The sequence below is a fragment of the Vicia villosa genome, linkage group LG4 (genome assembly GCF_029867415.1).
Source record: "Vicia villosa cultivar HV-30 ecotype Madison, WI linkage group LG4, Vvil1.0, whole genome shotgun sequence".
NCBI lineage: Eukaryota > Viridiplantae > Streptophyta > Magnoliopsida > Fabales > Fabaceae > Vicia > Vicia villosa.
The window spans coordinates 79,497,542-79,522,916 of NC_081183.1; the positions used below are offsets into that span (position 1 = coordinate 79,497,542).

A 25,375-nucleotide genomic window follows, 5' to 3' on the forward strand; every position below is an offset into this window, starting at 1 on the left:
ATTTAATTAAGTTTTAAATTAATTAATTTGAATTAGCATTTTATTGGAATTATGTTGGAAGAAATAATAAAATGTAGTGTTGGGTCATTGGTGGAGTTAGTAATGTGGGGGTGTTAGTTGTAACGACCGTTTTTCTTTAATTATTTATTTATGTGAATTAATTGTGCATTATGTATTAATTATATGTTTAATGGATTTTATGTTGTTTTATTTGGGAATTGTTAGTGAATAATATAAGTTAATAAATTAGGAGAGTTATTGGGCTTAAGGTAGTATTAGTAAGTGAGGGGTGTTAGTTAGAGCCCATTAGTAATTTAAGATAGTAAGGGTTTAACTAAAACAAGGGTTTTAGAGGAAATAGAAATTAGAAGTTCATTTTAGGGTTTTTGGTGAAAGAAGAGAAGAGTAGAGTGAAGAGAAAGAGGGGAATCTCAAGGTTTAAGCTAGAGTTGTCTTCAATCCAAACCTAAGGTAAGGGTGAGATTCTTTCATGCTAAAGGGATGTATGATGATGTTTTGGGTGGGATTTAATTGTATGTTGCATCCATGGAAGTTGTGTGTAGAGATGTTAGGGTCTATGAACAAATGCTTGATTTGATGATTTGAAATGTGTTTAATTGATGTTTGATGATGTTATGATGTTATAAGACCCATAATATGTGTTGTATTTGTGCTTATACCATGTATTATGTGGTTGTTTGTGGTGTTTGATGTTTTCCAACTTGATTGGGTTGAGTTTAGGGGTTTTGGGATGGGTTTCGTATGCTGTTTTCTGTGTTTGGGGTTTTCTGAAAATCGCCAGTTCGCGCCGCGAACCCTTGTGCGCGCCGCAAACCTCTTGGTAGAAACTTGGGAAAAACTGGATCTGCTCAGTTCGCGCCGCGACCCCTTGTGCGCGCCGCGAACTGCTTGGCAGAAAGTTGGGAATTTTTGGATTCTCTCAGTTCGCGCCGCGAACCCTGTTGGCGCCGCGAACCCTGTTTTGCAGAATTTTTCTAAACTTTGAAATGCTATATCTTTTGAACCGTAACTCCTTTTTAAGTGTCGTTTGGACCTGCGTGAAGCCCTAATTGATGTCTTTCTAATGAATATGTTTAGTATAACTTTGGAAACTCTTGGAATCTCCTTGAATTGGATTTTTGTTGACATTGGATATCCGGAATTGATTATGTCGTTTAAGTAGATTATGTCGTATGCGTGGATTATGTTGTTTGAGTCGATTGTGTCGTTAAGTGTGATTGTGAATGTTCATCATTGAGTCACATTCATTGCATTGCTTGAGACGGCCCTAGTGGCAATTGTTTGAGACGGCCCTTGTGGCAAATGTTTGAGACGGCCCAATGGCAATTGTTTGAGACGGGAGTTTTACTCCAATGGTACCACATGCATTTGCATTGTTCGAGTTGCATAGGTAAAGTCGCATGATGAGCCGTGTTTGGATATTTGTGGGTGCATAACATGAATTTTATCTTGTGTCGATTTGATGGTTGTTCCGCTGAACATATGTAATAATCAACTACGTATGCCTTAATCGAGATTGATATTATTGTTGCGAATGATGTGAATTTTAGTAAGTGATATATGTTGAGAAGTGGTGACCGATGTATGATTATTTTCTCCGCTTTGAATATTATCATACGCTTCTTTATAATGAATGATATCTCACCCCTTCTGTTTGAATGTTGCCCTCCGTTGGTAACGTGCAGGTAATGACGCGGAGTAGTCGTGTACCTATAGCTCGAGTCGGTGTGTGTCGATGCTCTGATACGTAGCACTCGGGGAATGTTGGATTACTTGTTTATGTTTTGGTTTCTTGTGTTTATCCTTGTTAAACCTTGTCCTTATATTATGCTGAGACTTTTTGGATGTATCGTGCCGTGTTTGGCCGTGATATTATGAGTTGTATTGTTGTTGACACATGATTTTCCGCTGCGATTGCAAGTACTTGACTGGCTGACAATGATTAATGATTTCGATATTGTTCTCCTACATGTGTGCTATGTATCTAAGTGATTGAGCATGATATATGTATGTGATTTTGTTGTTTAAAATGTGATGCTCCGAATCGTTATGTTCAATTTGCTTGAAATTTTGTACTCTGGTATTCCTCTTTATTGCGGGGTAGATTTGGGGTGTTACATTAGTGTGAAGGAGCCCATTACTAAATTATGTTATGTTATCATAAAACAAGAAAATAAGAGGAAATTGAGAAATAGAGGAGGTAAACCTAAGAGGGAGAGGAGAAGAACTCATGGGCAAAAGCTATTTTCGCAACCCTTTGGCAGCCTTCACAAAATGGGTCATAACTTCCTGCTCGTAACTCCAAATCAGGTAATTCTCGAAGATTCGAATTCTACACGAAATTTCCTTCCATTTGATATATTAATTCGTGTCAGGGAGGTTCTCGATGAGGGAGATAAGCGAGTTTGAAGATTGGGAATTCTTGCTGAAAGTGAAGGAAAGAGGCTTACGGGTTTGATGGAGAAGAAGGGGAAAAGTCCGGATTCTTGGCTAAGGTAAGGGGGGACTCTTCCGATTAACATCTATTATCGGGTTATGGATAATAGGACTGATATAGATATATTATTTCGTATCGATTGAGTCATATGATAGAGTTAAGGATTTGAGTCAATTTGAATGATGATTGATCATTTGGCTAGAATCCATGATGTTTGTGTTGTTGTGGTTCAAATTGATAAAGTATGTGTAAATGCTTGTTTGTGATGTTTGATTGTGTTTGAATGTGTTGTTGAGGCATGAAATGACATGGAATAATTGTGAATTGATTCTGTTTTTTTGTGTATGGTCGAAATGATTCGATTTGGGTTGTGTTGGATGGAAATAAGTTGCTGTCAAAAGTGCTTTTTTTTGCTGTTACAGGTGATGTAACCGGCTACGGTCGGGCTTGTAACCGGTTACGGATGTGAAAAATGGGGTTTTTGGGCTGGTTACGAGTTCGTAACCGGTTACGGTGTTGTTCGTAACCGGTTACGGCTGAAACTGTTTTTTTGAAAATTATTTTCGTAACCCGTTACGGCTGAAACTGTTTTTTTGAAAATTTGTTCTTCGTAACCCGTTACGCTTTTTCTGTAACCCGTTACGGTTGAAGGTTTTTGAAAAAAATGAATCATTTTAGAAAACTCATAACTTTTGAACCGTTGGTCCGTTTTGTGTGTCGTTTCGAGCAGGATGAAGCTTATGAGGTATTCTTTATGTTAGGATGATGAAATGATTAGTAGCTTGAGATTATTTCACGACTTTGCTTGTTTTGATGAATGTTGTGTTGTGGACATATATGATGAGATGTAACGACACAAGCTATGTTTAAGACAATATTATGTGATGATTTGTTTGTTGGTATGGTGAAGCTTATGAGATAGTTTCGTGATGATGTGCATATCTTGTTTGTTGGATGGATGATGTATTATTGATATATATGATGAAATGTGACAATATAAGATGTTGTTTTGAAAAACATTATGATGTGATGATTTGTTGAGAATGATATGATGATGCTTGCTTTGTTTTAGAATGATGTGGATACATGTATGTTCTTCCTTATTGACGATGATGATTGATGTGGATACATGTATGTTCTTTAATGATGATGATGATGATGATTGATTGTATTTGAATGATGCTAATGTATATAAACATACTTTGATGATGATGATGATGATGATGTTGATGATGATGATGATGAAATGAGTATTTGATGATGTTACTCATAGACTTGACGATGGTATAAGTATGTTCATGTATGTTTGCATTCATTCATGTTCATTGATGATACTGTATCCATAAGGGTGTGTTGGATCAGTGAAGGGCATGATTCCCATTGTGTGGAATCTGTGCTGGCAGGGCCGTATCTTGATGATGTTGGATCGGTCATGGGTTATTCCCATTTGATGATGTTGGTACCACATGCATAGTGTCAGTTGCATTCATATGCATGACTTTTATAACATGATTGGATGTATTCCAGTGTTATAAATATTGATGATGTGTTGGTTGATTGTTTTGTGATGATGAATCTTGTCTGAATGTCTGTTTATGAAACAATTGGGTGAATGATATAACTATGATGTGTTGTTATTTATGATTCAATAACATTTGTTAATTTGAATGAGACTCACCCTTACTGTTGACATTTTTAGATTGGCGAGTAGCGGCTTTTGGCTTTGGTGAGGATAGCTCATAGGCCAGTTTGTTTAAGTATAGCGTCGGTGTCATGCTCTGATATTGTAACACTGGGGAACGCTAGTTTAGAGTCTATGATGTTACTCTATTGTGTTGTTATTGTATTAATTTTGTGGGATATTGCATAGATGATGTTATGCTTATCCGTATGATGAATATTCCGTTGTGTAAAAACATGATTTTGTTAAATTGATGATTCGTTCCTAAGTGAAGCATGACAAATGATTTATGATAAATTGTTTTAAATTGAATTGTGGCACCCTTATTTTCATGTTTTACTCTGAATTATTTTATTTATTTCCGCGGGGTTTAGAAGGGTGTTACATGCTAAGGTACGGTAACCATGAAGAGCAAATGGTAACATCTCATGCCAATCCTTATAGGTCACTACCATTTTCTGTACAATCTTCTTTATATTCTTGTTGGTGGCCTCCACAGCGCCATTCATCTTTGGTCTATATGGAGAAGAATTGTGGTGCTTGATCTTGAACTGTGTGCAGAGCTCAATAATCATCTTGTTGTTCAAATTGGTACCGTTGTCTGTGACAATCCTTTCGGGGATGCCATACCGACAAATAAGGTTGTTCTTAATGAATCGAGCCACCACATTCTTAGTAACGGAGGCGAATGAAGCAGCCTCTACCCATTTGGTGAAGTAATCGATGGCCACAAGGATGAAACGATGTCCATTGGAAGCAGTAGGTTGATTTCCCCGATTATATCAATGCCCCACATTGCAAAAGGCCAGGGAGCAGTCAGGACATTTAGAGGGACTGGAGGTACGTGTACTTTGTCGGCATAGATTTGGCATTTGTGACAAGTTCTGGCTATTTTTCTTACTCTGCCTACTCATATCAAGCAAGTAATCGCTTTTAAGTGAATAATCATTGGAGTCTTCTTGTCTGCATCTTCTGACGAGATCCTTGCTTGATATGAGTAGGCAGAGTAAGAAAAATAGCTACAGTTGTTGAGAGCTTCTTGTTGCACCCCAAAATTTGCCCATCTAAATTTACTTATATCTGGCTTATTGCTCTACAATCATTCACATATTAGGTCATCAATAAAACCATGCATTTCATTGAACACATAATTAAAGGATCAAGGACCCGGGTTTATGGTTTTCCCTTATTCATATCATCATAATAATTCTAAGTTTGGTGTCAAGATTAGGTCATTACCTCGGTGTATGATACAAGTGTTGGCACTGGATTACTCCCTAGGGATGGATTTGCTCAAGAGGGCCTTATTATCATTCGAAGTATTAGACCATAAGATTATGTGGATTTACAAGGCGTCCTAGCATGGCTTTATTCGTTTCTATCTCTTCAAGACAATCGAAGCATTGATTAATATTTTCATGGCCACCTAATGCATCTCTCACCAACTTATCAATTCACGCCATATGCTTTTGATTACCTTGGGTACAAGTTATTTAAGGAATTGTTTATTCAAAGATCATGGTCCAAGCGCAACGGTTCGATTACTTCTTAGAGAAAGATTCAATTTATATAAAGTTTCAAGTTCAAGTTATAAGGATCCAAGAATACATTCCATTATATCATCTACCATTCAAATTATCGTTACAATATTCATCGCAAAATCCAAGTCATACATTACAATTTCATACAAATTTCATTACAAAAAATTCCAATTTTCTATATATCAGGAAGAGCCAAATGAGTAAGATTATGCATGTTCTCCTTAACTTTGCAGCTTCGTACAATCCATTTGAAACTATTTTCAGCTTCCAAGATCAAGACAAAACTTTGCAATAGAAATGGCATCTCAAGAATCAAGCCTACTCAGGGATTTCGATCACGTTAAGGCTGCTGTCACCGAGTTCGCTAGAGGATTTAACCACATAGTTGCCAAAAGAGTCCAGCTGCTACACCATGGCAACCCTGCATAATTCAAAAGAAAAACTGCTGCCAGTCACGAATCATGTACAAAAACGCAGTGTTCATACAAACAACCAACATCTTACACAACAAAAAAAAAAAGCCCAGACAGAACCAGCCCCATTCAAAATCATCCCCTTGCATTCAGATATAAACCTGCCATGCCATTCAACACTCACATTCATAAACATACAGCAACCCAAATCCAACAGAAAATAGCATAATCATTTTTTTAACTCTAAAATAAACTAGCAGCATAGCAGTTTTTCAAACTAGTTCACATTTACTAACCTTTCTCAACCCCGGCATATATTCATTAAACAGCCATCAGATTCATGTCAAAACTCACTGCATAAAACCTGCCGAGAGATTTGTACATACCATATACTACCCTGCATCAAGCCTAAACAACATTTCCACTAACTAACAGAAAACCAGAAAAATCAGAAACCAAATGCAAGTCCCACATTCAAGAAACTGAAAAAATACCTTGCAAGATATAATGCTGAGTCCCACATCTAAGGATTCCTAATGATCACCCAATGATTGCTCCTATAAATAGTCAGCTTCACCCACCTACAAGGGAGACCAAAAAAAGCACTATCAGTCTTCATCATTGTCTCGCTTGCAGACTTTGAAGGAAGAAGGGTAGAGCCTCAGAATCTTCACACAGTCATCCTTCCACAAACTTCTTCTTCCATCTTTCAGAACCTTCCTTCACCTCTCTCGACTTCACCTCAAGTCACCTTCTCCACCATTCCACCTGCTTCACTCCATCATCATCTCAGAATCGACTTCATCTTCTTCTTCACATCTCATCTTCTACAACCTTCTTCCCCCAATCTTCAAACTCTCTAAATCCCTCATCTTCCTCAACTTCAGCAACAGCGACCACACTACAACACATCACACATAAACTCCAAACTCCACTACCATCGGTTCATCAACAATTTCGCGAAGCATTTGAATCTCCCTAAACCCGTAATCAACAACACCGCAGAAACCACATCACAATGCGCTCCCCACTGAAAATGTCAATCGGAGAAGAGCAAGAAGAAGAGATAAAGAGAACGGAACGAGACTACCTGGATTCTTGAGCCCTTTTACGAAGTTCGGTTCCCAATCATCATCTAGTTCGAAGAGACGCCGATTTGTTCATCCGGTTGGGTTGGTATTCGTTGAAATTCCGTCGGAGATTTGAGAGGGATCTAGAGGAGAGGAGTTTAATCATCGCAATGATATGAGCGCTGTGACGGTGGCTCTCGCTGCAATCTCGTCGGAGAGGCTGGTGATGCCGTCGCCGCTTCTGAGAGAGCAAGAGGGATAAAGTCTGAACGTCGTAACGCGTAAACCTAATTTCTACCCTCTTCTTCAATCTTTTAATTAATCTTTTTCCTCTTAATTGTTAACTAATTGTTAATAAGCTGAATGTTAATTAATGGATTATCGTGATTAACTGAATTAACTGGTGATTAGTTGAATAAGATTTGAATCAAAAATCTAATGGGTCAAAATAATTGTATCTTGGGCCGAATCGCTGTAAGCACCCCCATGTGGCCCGTTACTACTTTTTCTGGAAAATAGACACTAACAAAACCATAGCGTTGGGCCTCGATTCTAATTTCTGCACCCCCTTGGCCCGTGTTGCTTTTTTTACTTCTGCTGAAATTTCAAAGAAAACAATAAAAACTGTGGGCTGGGCCCTGCGCCCCAATTGCCTATTACACCCTAATCTCATTTGATACCCCCAGTCCATTAATATTTTAGATTTTAATTAATCCTTTTTTCTATTTTCCTTTAGTGATTAAACTAATCTTTCTACTATCATTTTTGGACTTTAATAATAATTTTTGACACAAAAAATGTATATAAAAAAAATAATAGTTTTAGGCTTTATTTTAATTCATTTGCTTGGCTAATCTCTTGCCTTTTGTCATATAAAATCGTTCATAAAAAAGATGTTAGTTTAGGACTAATTTTCTTTTAATTTCTAATCAAATTTTCTTCATAAAATCAACATCAAAAATAATAGTATTTTTAGTCCACTTTTTATACTATATTTTTGACTTGCTATTTCATGCTTGTGTGTAATTTTGCACCATTATCACTCTCAATTTTGACTTCTAATCTTGCCTTAATTTTCATGTGTCTTTTACTTCTAACCATAGGTAGAAACCATGACAACATTAGGTAGAAATCCCATCTCATATTAGGCTAGTTTTCACTTAGGCTAGTTTCTTTTCTTTTACAACACTTAAAACATCTAAAAATATTTGAATAAATTTCCCATAAAAAATACCAAGAAAACTCATAAAAAATGACTAATAAATACTTTGACTAATAAAAAGGGAATGGAAGCTTGTAACTTCCCTTGCTTAAGGGATGTTCGAGTGCTTGGGGGCTCCCTTGCTTAAGGGTTCCATTCAGGCGTAAGTTCCCAACCTCTAAAAAACACAAACCAAAGAGTAACTCGAGTTTCCCTTGCTTAAGGGATTTCCTCGAAACGCTCAAAATCTTTCTTCTCTCTCTTGCCCCCGAGGCATTCTTTCTCTTGCCTTCAGGGCATTCTTTCTCCTAATCGGACACGTTATTTCCGCTCCATTCCCAGCTTAAGACTCCAGAGGTCGAGCAGCGGAGTGCGAATGTAACTGTTCAACTAAAAAACACAAAAACAAACAAAAACTAAAGAGCCGAACTACGGCGCTCTGATTCCTGAAAAGGATACGTAGGCATCAAGTCGCGGGGCTTGAACGAGCACAATTATTTATAAACCTTATTTTCCCCGTGTTTCTTTTCTTTCATTTGCATGCATTCCCTGAGTAATTAAGCTTTAGATTTATACACCCTTTAGATAACAACAAACATAGGTGGATACCATCGAGTACGATGGGCGTGAGGGGTGCTAGCACCTTCCCCTTGCGTAACCGACTCCCGTACCTTGATCTCTGGTCGAAAGACCTTTTCTTATCCTTTCTTTATTCTAGGTTTTCTGATATTCCTTTCCCTCTTTGGGATAAATATATCGGTGGCGACTCTGCTGTCTGATTTTCGCGAGCATGCGACAGCTGGCGACTCTGCTGGGGATGTTGCTAGACCTATTGCGGGTCCATTCTTAGCGAGTCGATCCTAGCCTGCGTTTGTTTGTTTATTTACTGGGTGTTTGCTTGTTTTATGTCTATACCTTGTATATATGTTTGTGTGCTTATTCTTCGCTTGCATATCATGTTTATTTCTGTTTGCACATCATGCATATGGATTATATTCTGTGTTCCTTGGGGTCTTCTGTTCTGTTTTGCAGGTGGGGGGTTGTGTGAGGTAAAAGGCCCACTACCCAGGCCAAGTGACACATAGGATTAGCGTGGATGCTCATGTTGACTACCGTAGCGCTTGCTATGGATGAGTTCAATATGGGGTACCACAACTGGGCGAGGTTCTTTCATGGAACACTGTGTCTGGCACGCTTGTTGCCTCAAACACTTTGTACCCCATGGGAACTGTAGACCCTGGTGACCATTAGGGACCACTTGTCCGTGTCTAGACTACATACCCGTGAGATTGGGGTGGGACAGGAAACTTGACCTCCATCATACCCGGATTTCTGCTATTCAATAAAAAGACGTCGAACCTTTGATCCTGGGACATTTGACTTATACAGAAGTTCTACATCAGTTATCTATCAGAATCAACGTCGAACCTCTGAATCTGGAGGGTTTGACCATCTTTGACTTATGCCCAAGCTATTTATCCAGAAAGCAACGTCGAACCTCTGAATCTGGAGGATTCGACCATATCTTATTAGCCATGAGAAGTTGTTGTCCAAGAAGCCTTGATCCTTGATCCTAATGCATTTGCATCTTCATTAACATCTTTGCATTCATGCATATGCATTCATGGTTACCAAGACTCTTACCTCTTTCTCTCCATCAGATCAGTCAAGACGATTCCTCCACACCGATATCTGACAAGAGCTCACAGAAGAAGAATCATGGAGAATTACGAACAAGATCAAGCTGCCATTAGAGAAGAGATGGATCAAATGAAAACTAAGGTTGATGCTATTTTGGAAGCCCTCCAAGCTTTGAGGAATGAAAGGATTCCTGTTGCACAAGAGGTTCCCATTGATGCTAATCAAGCTGCTGCTAGTCAACCTGATGTCATTCCGCCTTCTACTAATCCACCTGAGTTCCAACCAAGGACTAATGCTACTCTTGGAATGCCATTTAGCTTCATGACTACTGATACTCTTGAAGCTTCAAACCAAGGAGGGTCCATGCCCTTAACTTCTGGAGTGCCAACTATGAATGGGCCTGTTTTCCCATTTCCTACTCCACCTCCTCATTCAGAAGTTCCTCATCCTGCTTTTTGTGGTACTCGTTCTGCTAATCCAGAAATGCAAACAATACCAACTGTTGAGAGAGCTCGACCCATTGAGAGATCTGCTGATAAATATCAAATTCTTGAGGAAAGGATTCGAGCGATTGAAGGTTTTAGTGCCTATGGGATGAACGCTGAAGAAATGTGCTTGGTTCCTAATCTGGTTATTCCTCCCAAGTTCAAGACTCCCGACTTTCAAAAGTACAAGGTTTAAGCTGTCCGAAGAGCCACATTATCATGTACTGTCGTAAGATGGCTTCTCACATCCACAATGACTCATTACTCATCCATTGCTTTCAAGATAGTTTGTCTGGGGCATCTTTGAACTGGTATATGAACCTGGAGCGTAATAGGATCCGATCTTGGAAGGATTTGTCTGATGCCTTTCTCAAGCAATATCAATACAACATTGACATGGCACCGACTAGGTTGCAACTTCAGAATCAAGCACAAAAGACCAATGAGACATTCAAAGAATATGCCCAAAGGTGGAGAGAAATGGCTGCTCAAGTTAATCCACCACTTTCTGAATCCGAGCTGGTTGATATGTTCATGAACACTCTTCAAGGACATTACTATGAAAGGATGGTGGGTAGTGTTTCTTCTGGCTTCTCCGATCTAGTTAGGATTGGTGAAAGAATTGAGAATGGCTTGAAAATTGGTAAGATCCAGAATCCCGCCAATGCTACTGCTGCTAATCCATATGGGTACAAAAAACCTCAAGGTAATTTCATCAAAAAGAAAGAAAGTGAGACTAGTGCTGCTTCTGCTCAAGATCAAGCTCCCTACTATCAAGTGAACGCCGCCGCTCCTCAAGCTTATGTGGCACCTGTTGGTCAACAACCTTGGGTTCCGTATCAGCAATATGTTCAACAACAACAAGGTTATCAACAGAGACAAGGTCAACAGAGACAGAATAGGCCAAAAAGGGTGTATGATCGTGTACCAATGACCTATAGCCAACTTCTCGCCGCCTTGCTTGATCAAAAGCTGATTCAATTAGCTGAAGCGAGGCCTCCTCCTGATCCTCTCCCTCCAAATTACAAGATTAATGCCAAGTGTGAATTCCACTCTGGAGGATCTGGTCACACCACTGAAGAGTGCAGAGTGCTCAAAGACAAGGTTCAGGATCTGCTTGATGCAAAGGAGATTACATTCACACCTGCGGCACCTAATGTGGTCAACAATCCCATGCCACCTCACAATGGAGCTTCCACCAGTGGAACATGAAGACTTTTATGTTTGTCAGAAAACATTTCATTTGCATTAGAATAAGGCCAAACTTGCCATTGTATAGATTTCTTTAGTATTTTCAATTGTATTACTTTTGTTGTTATCAAGTACTTCTCATTGTAAGAAACTCATTCTGTTTGAATAAATAAAAATAATGTAATATACATGTTTTTCTCAAATCATTTCATCTTTGTCATTATGTTCATTGATACTACACTCATTTGTCTTAAGCAATTAAAAAAGGAGAATGATGAAAAATCAAAAACACATGAATCACTAATTGTATGCTTTTGGAACAAGATCCTGCTGAGGATGTACAGGCATTGTTTCAATTCCTAAACACCGGAGTTATAAGGGAGTGAAACCTTCGTAACCCCCTTCGAGCCTATGGAGTAGTAGTTTCTTTTCAAATATATAAAACCCTCAATCTTAACCAGGGGCAGGGTAGTCTTCAGTTAGTGCGACCGAGCGTTCAACTTTCAGGTATTCCACCAGAGGATCAACCATATCTCATATCTCACAAAAAAAGAAGAGCACAATCCACAATGGATGTCTCCCATTCACTAAGAAGAAGGCAGTCACAACCTTTCCATCAAGTCAATCGCCAAAGTCATACAACTTGTTCCCGAACGAGACAAAAAGGAATGAAAAGAAAGTTATGAATCATGATCAAAAAAGAAGGAAACAATAGCCCGCTAAGTCAAAAAGAAAATAAAAGCTTTGAAGCAAATGACTTAGGCAAAAATTAGGGCATATCCCGCTGGACAACGAAAACCAAAATCAAAAGAAACTTTTTGTCCAGGCAAAAGTTAGGGAAAGCAAAAGACAAAGCAAAAGAAAAATCCTCCTAGGGACAAGTTGTTGTGACTATCAATGAAAGCACCAAAGGGTGGCTGCCACCTCCATCAAAACCATAAAGGATCCTCATCCATCACAATCCTTCCTGAAAGGTGAACACTCGTGTCGAACTAACTGAACGTAGGACTGGAGAACATCATGAAGAGGGGTGGGTTAAGTAGAACTTGAGCCTTTATCCTTTGTTCTTAAACCGTGAACCCGGCCACGTTACAACCCTCAAAAGTCCTAATTGAAGCAGGGTTCGTTCCGAAAGCATACAAACTGTAAAATCATGTCAAACTGACTCCTAATGTTGCTGTGTCACTTGTGTTAGTATCAATACAACATTTTGACAAATAAAATCTTTCCTTTGAGATTAACATGTGCATTGCATTCTCATTATCCTTTTCAAAACAGAATTGTCTCTAATCTGAAAGTAAGTACTTGATACCAAGGAAAGTTCAACATTGAAATTCCATCGAGTAATCTTACAAGGGCAAGGGTTGGTCATCCACAAAGCAAGTCTCTGAAGCACCCATCTGGTGGAAGAGTTCCTTCCAATCTGGGGCATTCATCCCTTCATCCACACTGGGGCAGACCATTGCACATCTCCATGATTCAAGCATGTCAAAATTCTATCTCAAAAGGTCATACAAGCTGGGGCAAGCTAGTGACAATTCTTTCTTCCATCCCCAAGCAAGTGTCAGATATCAAGACAAGTGTCGAGGAGTCAAACTAAACACCTCACCTTCACAAGTGTTGTCCTTCAAGCAACAACCTTCCACAAGGGCATACTCCATCCACTCCTGGTATCTTGGAGACAATCATTGCACTCATAATCATACAATCATCATGCATATCATTGCATTTTCATTATCATTTCACCCGCATGATCCGATCATCAACAAAGCAGGGCCATCCACCCCATCTTGAATCAAGCAGAGTTTCAAAACTCCACCTAATCTATTCCACATCAAAGCAGAAACCCTGAACAATTCATCAGTACACTGCATATAGGATTCATAGCATTGCATCTCCAGAAGTGCACAAATAAATCAAATATTTGCATGTGAAGCATAAGCCAAAGTTACTCATCAGATGAGGTCCTCAAAGCAATCAATTGATATTCCACTGGATCACTCAGAGTTATTATTGTGGTGTCATCTCTCAAAGTCAATCATGTTCATCTCTCTTCAACCCAGAGTTGATGTTTTTGTGTTCAACCCAGAGTTGACTTTCCTTTGATCTTTTGACCCCGAGTTAATTATATTCTTCCCACTCAACCCAGAGTTGACGGTTATATTGTATTCAACCCAGAGTTGACCCTTACCTTTTCCCCACTCACCCAGAGTTGACGGTCACCTGTTATTCAACCCAGAGTTGATTCTTATCTTCTCCCCACTCACCCAGAGTTGACGGTCACCTGTTATTCAACCCAGAGTTGATTCTTATCTTCTTCCCACTCACCTAGAGTTGACGGTTACCTTTTATTCAACCCAGAGTTGATTCTTGTTTCTTCCCCACTCACCCAGAGTTGACGGTCACCTTTTATTCAACCCAGAGTTGATGCTTATCTTTTTCCCACTCAACCCAGAGTTGATGGTTGTCTTTTATCTTTCCCACTCACCCAGAGTTGACGGTCACCTTTTATTTCAACCCAGAGTTGATTCTTGTCTTTTCCCCATTCGACCCAGAGTTGACAATTATCCTTTATTCAACCCAGAGTTGATCCCTTATCTTTTTTCCCACTCAACCCAGAGTTGATGGTTGTCTTGTTTCTTTTCCCATTCAACCCAGAGTTGATAGTTATCTTTTACCTCTCCTACTCAACCCAGAGTTGACGGTTATCCTCTATTCAACCCAGAGTTGATCCTCAACCCAGAGTTGACGGTTATCCTTTATTCAACCTAGAGTTGATTCTCACCCTTTTCCCATTCAATCCAGAGTTGATGGCTATTCTCAATTGTTCACCTTACCACTTTCAACCCAGAGTTGAACTACCTTCTCTCAACCCAGAGTTGATGTTTATCTCTTGTTTCCAACCCAGAGTTGATGTACTATCTTTCTTTCTCAACCCAGAGTTGACCTCCCTCTATTCTTCGACCCAGAGTCGACCCACCTTTCTTTTTCAACCCAGAGTTGATGTTTTTTCATTTCTAACCCAGAGTTACTTCGTTCAGTCCAGAATTGACGCTTCCTTCCTCAGTTTGACACCATTTTCTCCCCAGTGGATCACATCTCTCATCAGGCAAATTTTCAGGTTCACTTGATATTTAATCATCTTCTACCTTGAATGCTCGAAAGGCTAACGCCAATCTTACACTCAGGTTTAAGACGATTAAATAGGGGCAGCTGTTGCACCCCAAAATTTGCCCATCTAAATTTACTTATATCTGGCTTATTGCTCTACAATCATTCACATATTAGGTCATCAATAAAACCATGCATTTCATTGAACACATAATTAAAGGATCAAGGACCCGGGTTTATGGTTTTCCCTTATTCATATCATCATAATAATTCTAAGTTTGGTGTCAAGATTAGGTCATTACCTCGGTGTATGATACAAGTGTTGGCACTGGATTACTCCCTAGGGATGGATTTGCTCAAGAGGGCCTTATTATCATTCGAAGTATTAGACCATAAGATTATGTGGATTTACAAGGCGTCCTAGCATGGCTTTATTCGTTTCTATCTCTTCAAGACAATCGAAGCATTGATTAATATTTTCATGGCCACCTAATGCATCTCTCACCAACTTATCAATTCACGCCATATGCTTTTGATTACCTTGGGTACAAGTTATTTAAGGAATTGTTTATTCAAAGATCATGGTCCAAGCGCAACGGTTCGATTACTTCTTAGAGAAAGATTCAATTTATATAAAGTTTCAAGTTCAAGTTATAAGGATCCAAGAATACATTCCATTATATCATCTACCATTCAAATTATCGTTACAATATTCATCGCAAAATCCAAGTCATACATTACAATTTCATACAAATTTCATTACAAAAAATTCCAATTTTCTATATATCAGGAAGAGCCAAATGAGTAAGATTATGCATGTTCTCCTTAACTTTGCAGCTTCGTACAATCCATTTGAAACTATTTTCAGCTTCCAAGATCAAGACAAAACTTTGCAATAGAAATGGCATCTCAAGAATCAAGCCTACTCAGGGATTTCGATCACGTTAAGGCTGCTGTCACCGAGTTCGCTAGAGGATTTAACCACATAGTTGCCAAAAGAGTCCAGCTGCTACACCATGGCAACCCTGCATAATTCAAAAGAAAAACTGCTGCCAGTCACGAATCATGTACAAAAACGCAGTGTTCATACAAACAACCAACATCTTACACAACAAAAAAAAAAGCCCAGACAGAACCAGCCCCATTCAAAATCATCCCCTTGCATTCAGATATAAACCTGCCATGCCATTCAACACTCACATTCATAAACATACAGCAACCCAAATCCAACAGAAAATAGCATAATCATTTTTTTTAACTCTAAAATAAACTAGCAGCATAGCAGTTTTTCAAACTAGTTCACATTTACTAACCTTTCTCAACCCCTGCATATATTCATTAAACAGCCATCAGATTCATGTCAAAACTCACTGCATAAAACCTGCCGAGAGATTTGTACATACCATATACTACCCTGCATCAAGCCTAAACAACATTTCCACTAACTAACAGAAAACCAGAAAAATCAGAAACCAAATGCAAGTCCCACATTCAAGAAACTGAAAAAATACCTTGCAAGATATAATGCTGAGTCCCACATCTAAGGATTCCTAATGATCACCCAATGATTGCTCCTATAAATAGTCAGCTTCACCCACCTACAAGGGAGACCAAAAAAAGCACTATCAGTCTTCATCATTGTCTCGCTTGCAGACTTTGAAGGAAGAAGGGTAGAGCCTCAGAATCTTCACACAGTCATCCTTCCACAAACTTCTTCTTCCATCTTTCAGAACCTTCCTTCACCTCTCTCGACTTCACCTCAAGTCACCTTCTCCACCATTCCACCTGCTTCACTCCATCATCATCTCAGAATCGACTTCATCTTCTTCTTCACATCTCATCTTCTACAACCTTCTTCCCCCAATCTTCAAACTCTCTAAATCCCTCATCTTCCTCAACTTCAGCAACAGCGACCACACTACAACACATCACACATAAACTCCAAACTCCACTACCATCGGTTCATCAACAATTTCGCGAAGCATTTGAATCTCCCTAAACCCGTAATCAACAACACCGCAGAAACCACATCACAATGCGCTCCCCACTGAAAATGTCAATCGGAGAAGAGCAAGAAGAAGAGATAAAGAGAACGGAACGAGACTACCTGGATTCTTGAGCCCTTTTACGAAGTTCGGTTCCCAATCATCATCTAGTTCGAAGAGACGCCGATTTGTTCATCCGGTTGGGTTGGTATTCGTTGAAATTCCGTCGGAGATTTGAGAGGGATCTAGAGGAGAGGAGTTTAATCATCGCAATGATATGAGCGCTGTGACGGTGGCTCTCGCTGCAATCTCGTCGGAGAGGCTGGTGATGCCGTCGCCGCTTCTGAGAGAGCAAGAGGGATAAAGTCTGAACGTCGTAACGCGTAAACCTAATTTCTACCCTCTTCTTCAATCTTTTAATTAATCTTTTTCCTCTTAATTGTTAACTAATTGTTAATAAGCTGAATGTTAATTAATGGATTATCGTGATTAACTGAATTAACTGGTGATTAGTTGAATAAGATTTGAATCAAAAATCTAATGGGTCAAAATAATTGTATCTTGGGCCGAATCGCTGTAAGCACCCCCATGTGGCCCGTTACTACTTTTTCTGGCAAATAGACACTAACAAAACCATAGCGTTGGGCCTCGATTCTAATTTCTGCACCCCCTTGGCCCGTGTTGCTTTTTTTACTTCTGCTGAAATTTCAAAGAAAACAATAAAAACTGTGGGCTGGGCCCTGCGCCCCAATTGCCTATTACACCCTAATCTCATTTGATACCCCCTGTCCATTAATATTTTAGATTTTAATTAATCCTTTTTTCTATTTTCCTTTAGTGATTAAACTAATCTTTCTACTATCATTTTTGGACTTTAATAATAATTTTTGACACAAAAAATGTATATAAAAAAAATAATAGTTTTAGGCTTTATTTTAATTCATTTGCTTGGCTAATCTCTTGCCTTTTGTCATATAAAATCGTTCATAAAAAAGATGTTAGTTTAGGACTAATTTTCTTTTAATTTCTAATCAAATTTTCTTCATAAAATCAACATCAAAAATAATAGTATTTTTAGTCCACTTTTTATACTATATTTTTGACTTGCTATTTCATGCTTGTGTGTAATTTTGCACCATTATCACTCTCAATTTTGACTTCTAATCTTGCCTTAATTTTCATGTGTCTTTTACTTCTAACCATAGGTAGAAACCATGACAACATTAGGTAGAAATCCCATCTCATATTAGGCTAGTTTTCACTTAGGCTAGTTTCTTTTCTTTTACAACACTTAAAACATCTAAAAATATTTGAATAAATTTCCCATAAAAAATACCAAGAAAACTCATAAAAAATGACTAATAAATACTTTGACTAATAAAAAGGGAATGGAAGCTTGTAACTTCCCTTGCTTAAGGGATGTTCGAGTGCTTGGGGGCTCCCTTGCTTAAGGGTTCCATTCAGGCGTAAGTTCCCAACCTCTAAAAAACACAAACCAAAGAGTAACTCGAGTTTCCCTTGCTTAAGGGATTTCCTCGAAACGCTCAAAATCTTTCTTCTCTCTCTTGCCCCCGAGGCATTCTTTCTCTTGCCTTCAGGGCATTCTTTCTCCTAATCGGACACGTTATTTCCGCTCCATTCCCAGCTTAAGACTCCAGAGGTCGAGCAGCGGAGTGCGAATGTAACTGTTCAACTAAAAAACACAAAAACAAACAAAAACTAAAGAGCCGAACTACGGCGCTCTGATTCCTGAAAAGGATACGTAGGCATCAAGTCGCGGGGCTTGAACGAGCACAATTATTTATAAACCTTATTTTCCCCGTGTTTCTTTTCTTTCATTTGCATGCATTCCCTGAGTAATTAAGCTTTAGATTTATACACCCTTTAGATAACAACAAACATAGGTGGATACCATCGAGTACGATGGGCGTGAGGGGTGCTAGCACCTTCCCCTTGCGTAACCGACTCCCGTACCTTGATCTCTGGTCGAAAGACCTTTTCTTATCCTTTCTTTATTCTAGGTTTTCTGATATTCCTTTCCCTCTTTGGGATAAATATATCGGTGGCGACTCTGCTGTCTGATTTTCGCGAGCATGCGACACTTCTTAAAGTTGATCTTCATCTTTAATTCTTCTTTAAAGTCAGATTGTGAATATAGTATCTATTCAGAGTTGTCTTTTGTTTTGATCTACTATTCTTCTCTTCAAGTAGATTAAAAACAACAGTTCTTATTCAAGGTTGCTTCTTGTTTTGATCTTCTATTCTTCTCTTCAAGCACATTAAGAACAACAGTTCTTATTCAGGGTTGCTTCTTGTTTTGATCTTCTATTCTTCTCTTCAAGCAGATTAAGAACAACAGTTCTTATTCAAGGTTGCTTCTTGTTTTGATCTTTTATTCTTCTCTTCAAGCGGATTAAGAACAACAGTTCTTATTCAAGGTTGCTTCTTATTTTGATCTTTTATTCTTCTTTTCAAGCGGATTAAGAACAATTGTTTGATAATCTCTACAAATATGGTGTTTTAAATTGCTTCAGTTTAAACTTTTAATCACTTTAGTGATATTTCAGCTTTGAGCACTACATCTTTCTGAGCAACACTTTCCATGATGAATCTTTCTTCTATTTGTACCCCTTTAGTCTGTATCTGTTATCTTGATCTTTGGAGAGCACATTAAATGCTTGCGTGTTGCTTTTTACTTTTGTTTTCTCCAACAAGCTGCATGTGAGTTGCTTTCTTCAATCAACCTCGGGAGTTGTTTCATTTAAGTGGTGTAGTTGTTTGGCTAATGATTATGTTTTTAACGGCTTTTTCCTTTGACTCTGAATGCTTTTGTCTTTTATTCGTTTTGTAGACTGAAGTTGTATCTTCTTTCAAGGTTCTCATGTGACTTTGTTGTTTGTTGCTTTTATCTGTCTTCTGTGTTCACATGTAAAACTTCTGACGATCTTCTACCGAAAACTCATGTATCTGATTTTTTTTTGATATTGTCATTGTGAATGTAGTATAAGGCTTTCAACATAATATCTGCACACTCAAAGAAATCATTAGTAATAAAATTGTTACTCACAAAATATATGCTTGTTATCATCAAAACCAAATTCTGAACATAGATTCTCAATCTTGTTCTAACATGTTGATGTTATTGTTGCATTATTGTGTATTTGTTGTTGAAGTTGAGGTCGCATGGCATACATTGCATTATTAAGTTGGCCTGGATTGGCAAATTAGCGAAGAAGGCTTATGCTTTCGCCTTGATGGCACCACATTGAAAGTGGAAGGCTTATGCCTTGGCTTTAATGGCACCACATCGAAGGCTTAGGCCTTGTTAATGCCTCGATAAACTGGCATATGTTTTTAAGTTGGGAGTTCTGCTCCAATGGTACCACATGCATTTGCATAGTTGAGTTACATATTGAGTCGCGTGTTAAAGTTGTTGTTATTATTCGTTGTTTATTGTTTGTCGTTGTGTTGTTGTTGTTATAAACTGTTGCTGCTATAAGTTGTTATTGTTGTGAGCTATTGTTGTTATAAGTTATTGTTGCTATAAATTGATGTTGTTATAAGTTGATGTTGTTATTAAGTTGTGTTGATTAAGTTGTTACGTTGATTTAATAAGTGGCCTATTGTTGTTACTAAGTGGTTTGTTGGTCGTTGTATAGTTATTGTTATGAAGTGGTGAAATTTGCATGATCTTGATCTAATATACTATTTATCATACACCTTGTTATATTGGTTGATATCTCACCCCTTCTGTTTGAATGTTACCCCTATGTTGTAACTTGTAGGTAATTGAAGGATGAAGATTTAGTCGCTGCTAGTTCGAGTCGGGTTGTCGCTATGATACGTAACACTCGGGGGGATGAACGCTATTTGTCTAGTTGTTTGGTTTTATTGTTGAATAACTATGCTGATACTTGAAGAGTAATTGTTGATGTTAAAATGGTTTTAAGTTGAAAAAATGCTATGTCATCTAAGTTGATTAATGTAGTTCCGCTGCTTGATGTTGATAAAGTTGATTCATGTGATTTTAGATCATCCGAGTATTTGTGTATGTATCTGTGATAGCATGATAGTGTTGTTAAGTTGAATTGTAATACTCCAATTGTTTGTCAAAAAATAATTTTATAACTCTAATTTTTCTTAATAATTATCGGGGTAGAATTGGGGTGTTACAGCCCACGTGCTAGGAAACTGCCAGAATCCCACGTGGTAGGGTTGAGTCAGCAAAGGGCTCACATTCTGGATGGACAAAGCGTAGAGTTCGAAGTAAGTTGCTCGAATCCTTCGCTAGTGGATTGGATCACGTGCTCTTTAGCAGGCACATGGGTTTGACACCCATAACGACTAATATTTGCGTTTATCAGGCTTGAAATAGAATTGGGCCTACTCGACCCTAGTATATGAATTGAGCTTGCCCGGCTCGGGCACTAGTGTTGGACCTGCTCGGCCCAGACCAGAACATATTTTATTTCAAAACCTATTCAAACTGCACACAAACATAATGGCTGAGACTGTGTTTGGAAGAGATTTTGTTGGCGGTAGTTGCGGTTGGAACGAGACAGAGTCTGGAACAGATTTTGTTGTTGGTGGGTGTACTGATTTTGTTCTTGTTCTCGTTGTTGTAGTTGTTGTTGCTGTAGTTGTTGTTTTCGTTGTTGTAGTTGTTGTAGTCATTGTTGTTGTTGTTGTTCCTCTTCAGGTTGTTGTTGTGGTAGGATATAGTTGTGAACACGGGGGTCTATCAAGTAGAACGGATCTGCAATAAATAAATTAGGGGTAGTAACCGTACGGTACCAACTCATGTATTGGTCGGATGATTTCATCTCACAATCACTCACGTGGAAGTCGAGGACATATTGGCGACGGTCTTTCCACATCTAGCGCCATTCGGGTGCGAAATCCTTCCAGTTTGGATGATTCCACTGATGGTTTACTCGTCTGAGGTGCCACACTCCCAAGTCAACTGGAGGATCAGGTATACCTTGATGCATTCCGAACTGGAGTTTGAACCGGTCACTATGATGCATTTCGATGATGTTGTACAGGATCAGGCAAGTTCTTGCAGTCCAAATAGCTGCATCTGCACCTCTTGGCTCATGGTCGCATTCCAGATACGATCTCCAGATAAACTGCATGCATAAGAGTTATACATTATTTCGGTTAAATATTTATAAAAAAGACACTTATAAAAGAGGAAAAGATTAGAGATAATACATCCTCGGGTCGTAAGTGATCAATCAGCTGGCGGTACATCGTGATATTTGACCACGGATTTTTCGTGAAGTCCATCTTTTTCATGCAAAATCTAAAACGCAAATTAAATGTGTCAGTTAGAGTAAATCATAATCAATTTATTTTGCATGAAAATTATGAATTAAAAAGTTACCTCATTGCATATGGGAAGGTCCAGCTGGTTCTGTTAATCGGGGTCATTATAGGCATTCTCCACCACCCCCACACTTGCACCAACAGAGCGCATCCATAGAATGTACAAGAATCGTTTTTTGCGTTCTTGCACAGGGATTGGTACAACATAGCCAGGACAACAGACCCCCAACTATATAGACTCACTCTAGTAAAATCCATTAACAAACGTAAATACATAAAATTTACGGTGTTACCGGTACTATCTGGAAACAAAACGTTTCCAAAGAGCAAGATCAGGTAACACATGGTTTTCTGAAGTATAATTTCTTGGGAAGAATCATCATCCAAACGAAATGTTGGATAATAGTCCTTTAACCTCTTAAGGTTAACACCCTGTCCCCTAGCACCTGCTTGTCCCTCTATCAAATCTATATCCAATGCCTGATGGCAAAGGGAATTTGCTTGCATTACAAAACTATTAATTGCCTTACCGTCTACTGGAAGGCCTAACAACATGTGTACATCCTCCAGGATTATGGTGCACTCCCCTGTCAGAAGATGGAATGTGTGGGTCTCTGGCCTCCATCATTCTAACAAGGCTTGAACAAATTTGTGATCTATGGAAGCCTCAGCGATGATGCTAATGGGCTCGAAACCAGCAACTTCTAAGTATGGTTTTATGCGTTCGTCTGGAGCGACGATCGAGTGACTACGAGTGTGGAATCGGGAAGCATCCTGAAAATAATTATGTATGTATTAATATGCAGTTATAACATAATAGAGACATGCAGTTATTAACATAATAGTAAAATACTTACATATGCTGCAATGTTTTCCACGGTTCCTCGGTGCGTATCACCCATGGTTAAGAGAGACATGGTTGAAGACTGGAAATCTGGAATTTGAAAACAAAAAGATTTTGGTGAGAGTAAATAAGTGACGGTGATGAGAAATCTGCAGAGGCCAATGTAGTATATATAGTGAGAAGGCTGAAATAGTAACATGCTGCATGTTGGACATGTCAACACATTCAATGCTGTTAGGTGTTGCTTGTGCAGAAGTGGTTGGCATGCATGCAACATAGCTTTCGGTGACAGAACATGGTAACATGCATGCAGAGAAGAAATAGGTGACAGATAGGGTTGCATGCATGCAATAGTAGGAGGAATCGTTTCAGGAATCTTATCAGGAATCGTTTCAGACGCATGCGAACTTGCAGGAATCGTTCTAGACGCATGCAACACACATAAATTATTAAGACGCAAACAGGTGGGGACCACATGGCCCATATACTAATGCGCAAATTGAAATGGCGCCTTCATCAAAAATGTAAGTTTATATATATATATATATATATATGATAGTTTTGTCTTATGATTTGGCTTTGATATTTTGTTTTTACCTATGTGTCTTTGTTAACCAAGAAAATCTAAGTCAATGGCACACATATATAGATATAATAGTTTTGTCCTTTGATTTGTCTTTTATTATTAATAACACATTTCTTGGCTTCGATATTTTGTTTTTACCTATGTGTCTTTGTTAACCAAGAAAATCTGATGAGAAACACTCAAATTGTGCCATCTTTGTTAAGCAAAAGAGCCACCTTTACATCCTTCATTCAGCGACTTCATGCTAAGATTGCAGTGGGTCCTATTGCAAACATTGTCTACCAGTATCCTGCTTTCAATAACAACAACACCGTCAAGTTTTATGAGATGGAGATTGCAAATGACGAAGACCTCCAGGATATGTTTGCTAACCACAAATATTCTGGCTTGGATGCCATCGAGCTGTACGTTACTATACAGGTTGAGACACAAGAACCTCATATTGTTTAGTCGTAAGTTATTGACCCACCAGTCAACGAGCAAGAAGAGGTTGATATCATAGACGAGGAAGAAGAAGATCTGGAAACTGAATTTGACGACATGGTCAACGAGGAGTCCGAAGACGAACAACACATGTCGGTGCCTCCAACTCATGTGTACGCACCTTCAGCACATATGAGTAACTTGAACCTGCAAGGTGACGAACCATCATCCGACATCTTCTTCACCCCGTACATCCAAAGTGACGATGAGTTAAAGGAAGGAGACAAGTTTCCTTCTAAGGAGGCATGTCTTAGAACAATAAAAAAATGGCACATAGTGCACAACGTTGATTTTGAAGTAGATCGTTCAAACCTGGAACGGTGTGTAATCACTTGTAAAAATCCAAAGTGTGGCTTCGGACTGTTGGCTTCTTATAGGAAGAGAAGTAATGCATGGGTTATAGGGTCGATTACGCAACAACACACATGTGTCAACCCAAACACTTCCCAGGATCATACGAAACTCAGTGGCGATCTTATCTGTCAGGAGATCTTGCCTCTCATAAGCTCTGATTCGTCTTTGAAGGTCAAAAATATTATCTCGCATATCGTTACAGCCTACAACTACACTCCATCTTACAGAAAGGCGTGGGTTGCAAAAACAAAGGCAATTGAAAAAGTCTACGACAATTGTGAGGAGTCATACAAAAATCTTCCCCGCTACCTTACTGCGCTACAAACTTACGCACCTGACACTGTTTCTATTCTAGAGACACTGCCCGCGCATGCCCCGGATGGAAACCCTATCCAAGGAAACAGAATATTCCATCGCCTTTTTTGGGCGTTCAAACCTTGCGTAGGAGGGTTTGCATTTTGTAAACCCATACTTCAAATTAATGAAACATGGTTATACGGCAAATACAAGGGAACCATGCTTATGGCGGTTGCACAGGACGGGAACAACAATATATTTCCAGTGGCGTTTGCAATTGTTGAAGGTGAAACTGCCGCGGCTTGGAGTTTCTTTCTAAGAAATCTCCGAGAACATGTTGCTCCTCAGCCTGACCTCTATTTAATATCTGATAGGCACACTTCCATTGAGAGTGCTTATAACAATCCAGCAAACGGATGGCATGACCCACCATTAACTCACGTCTATTGTATTCGCCACATCGCCCAGAATTTCATGCGGGAGATCAAGGATAGGCAGCTCAATGAGGCCCTGGTCAATGCTGGTTATGCATTAACCCAACCTACATTCAAGCATTATCAGAGTGAGATTGTACTGACAAATCCATATGCGGGAACTTGGATAGATAATCTTTCTAGGGAGAAATTGACAAGGGCTTATGACAAAGGCGTGCGATGGGGCCACATGACGACAAATCTGGTAGAATCCATGAATAGAGTTTTCAAAG

The 25,375-nt window shown here is 38.9% G+C and overlaps 1 protein-coding gene across 1 annotated transcript; it reads right to left on the bottom strand.

Annotated features, from left to right (window-relative positions):
* Positions 1 to 21,654: 21,654 nt before the first annotated feature.
* LOC131597402 (protein MAIN-LIKE 2-like) lies at positions 21,655 to 22,660 on the bottom strand. The gene is made up of 3 exons (XM_058870102.1): positions 22,164 to 22,660; positions 21,992 to 22,082; positions 21,655 to 21,906 (listed from the first exon to the last, which is right to left on the bottom strand). The coding sequence occupies exons 1-3, from the start codon at positions 22,658 to 22,660 to the stop codon at positions 21,655 to 21,657; spliced, it is 840 nt and encodes a 279-aa protein (XP_058726085.1).
* Positions 22,661 to 25,375: the final 2,715 nt, after the last annotated feature.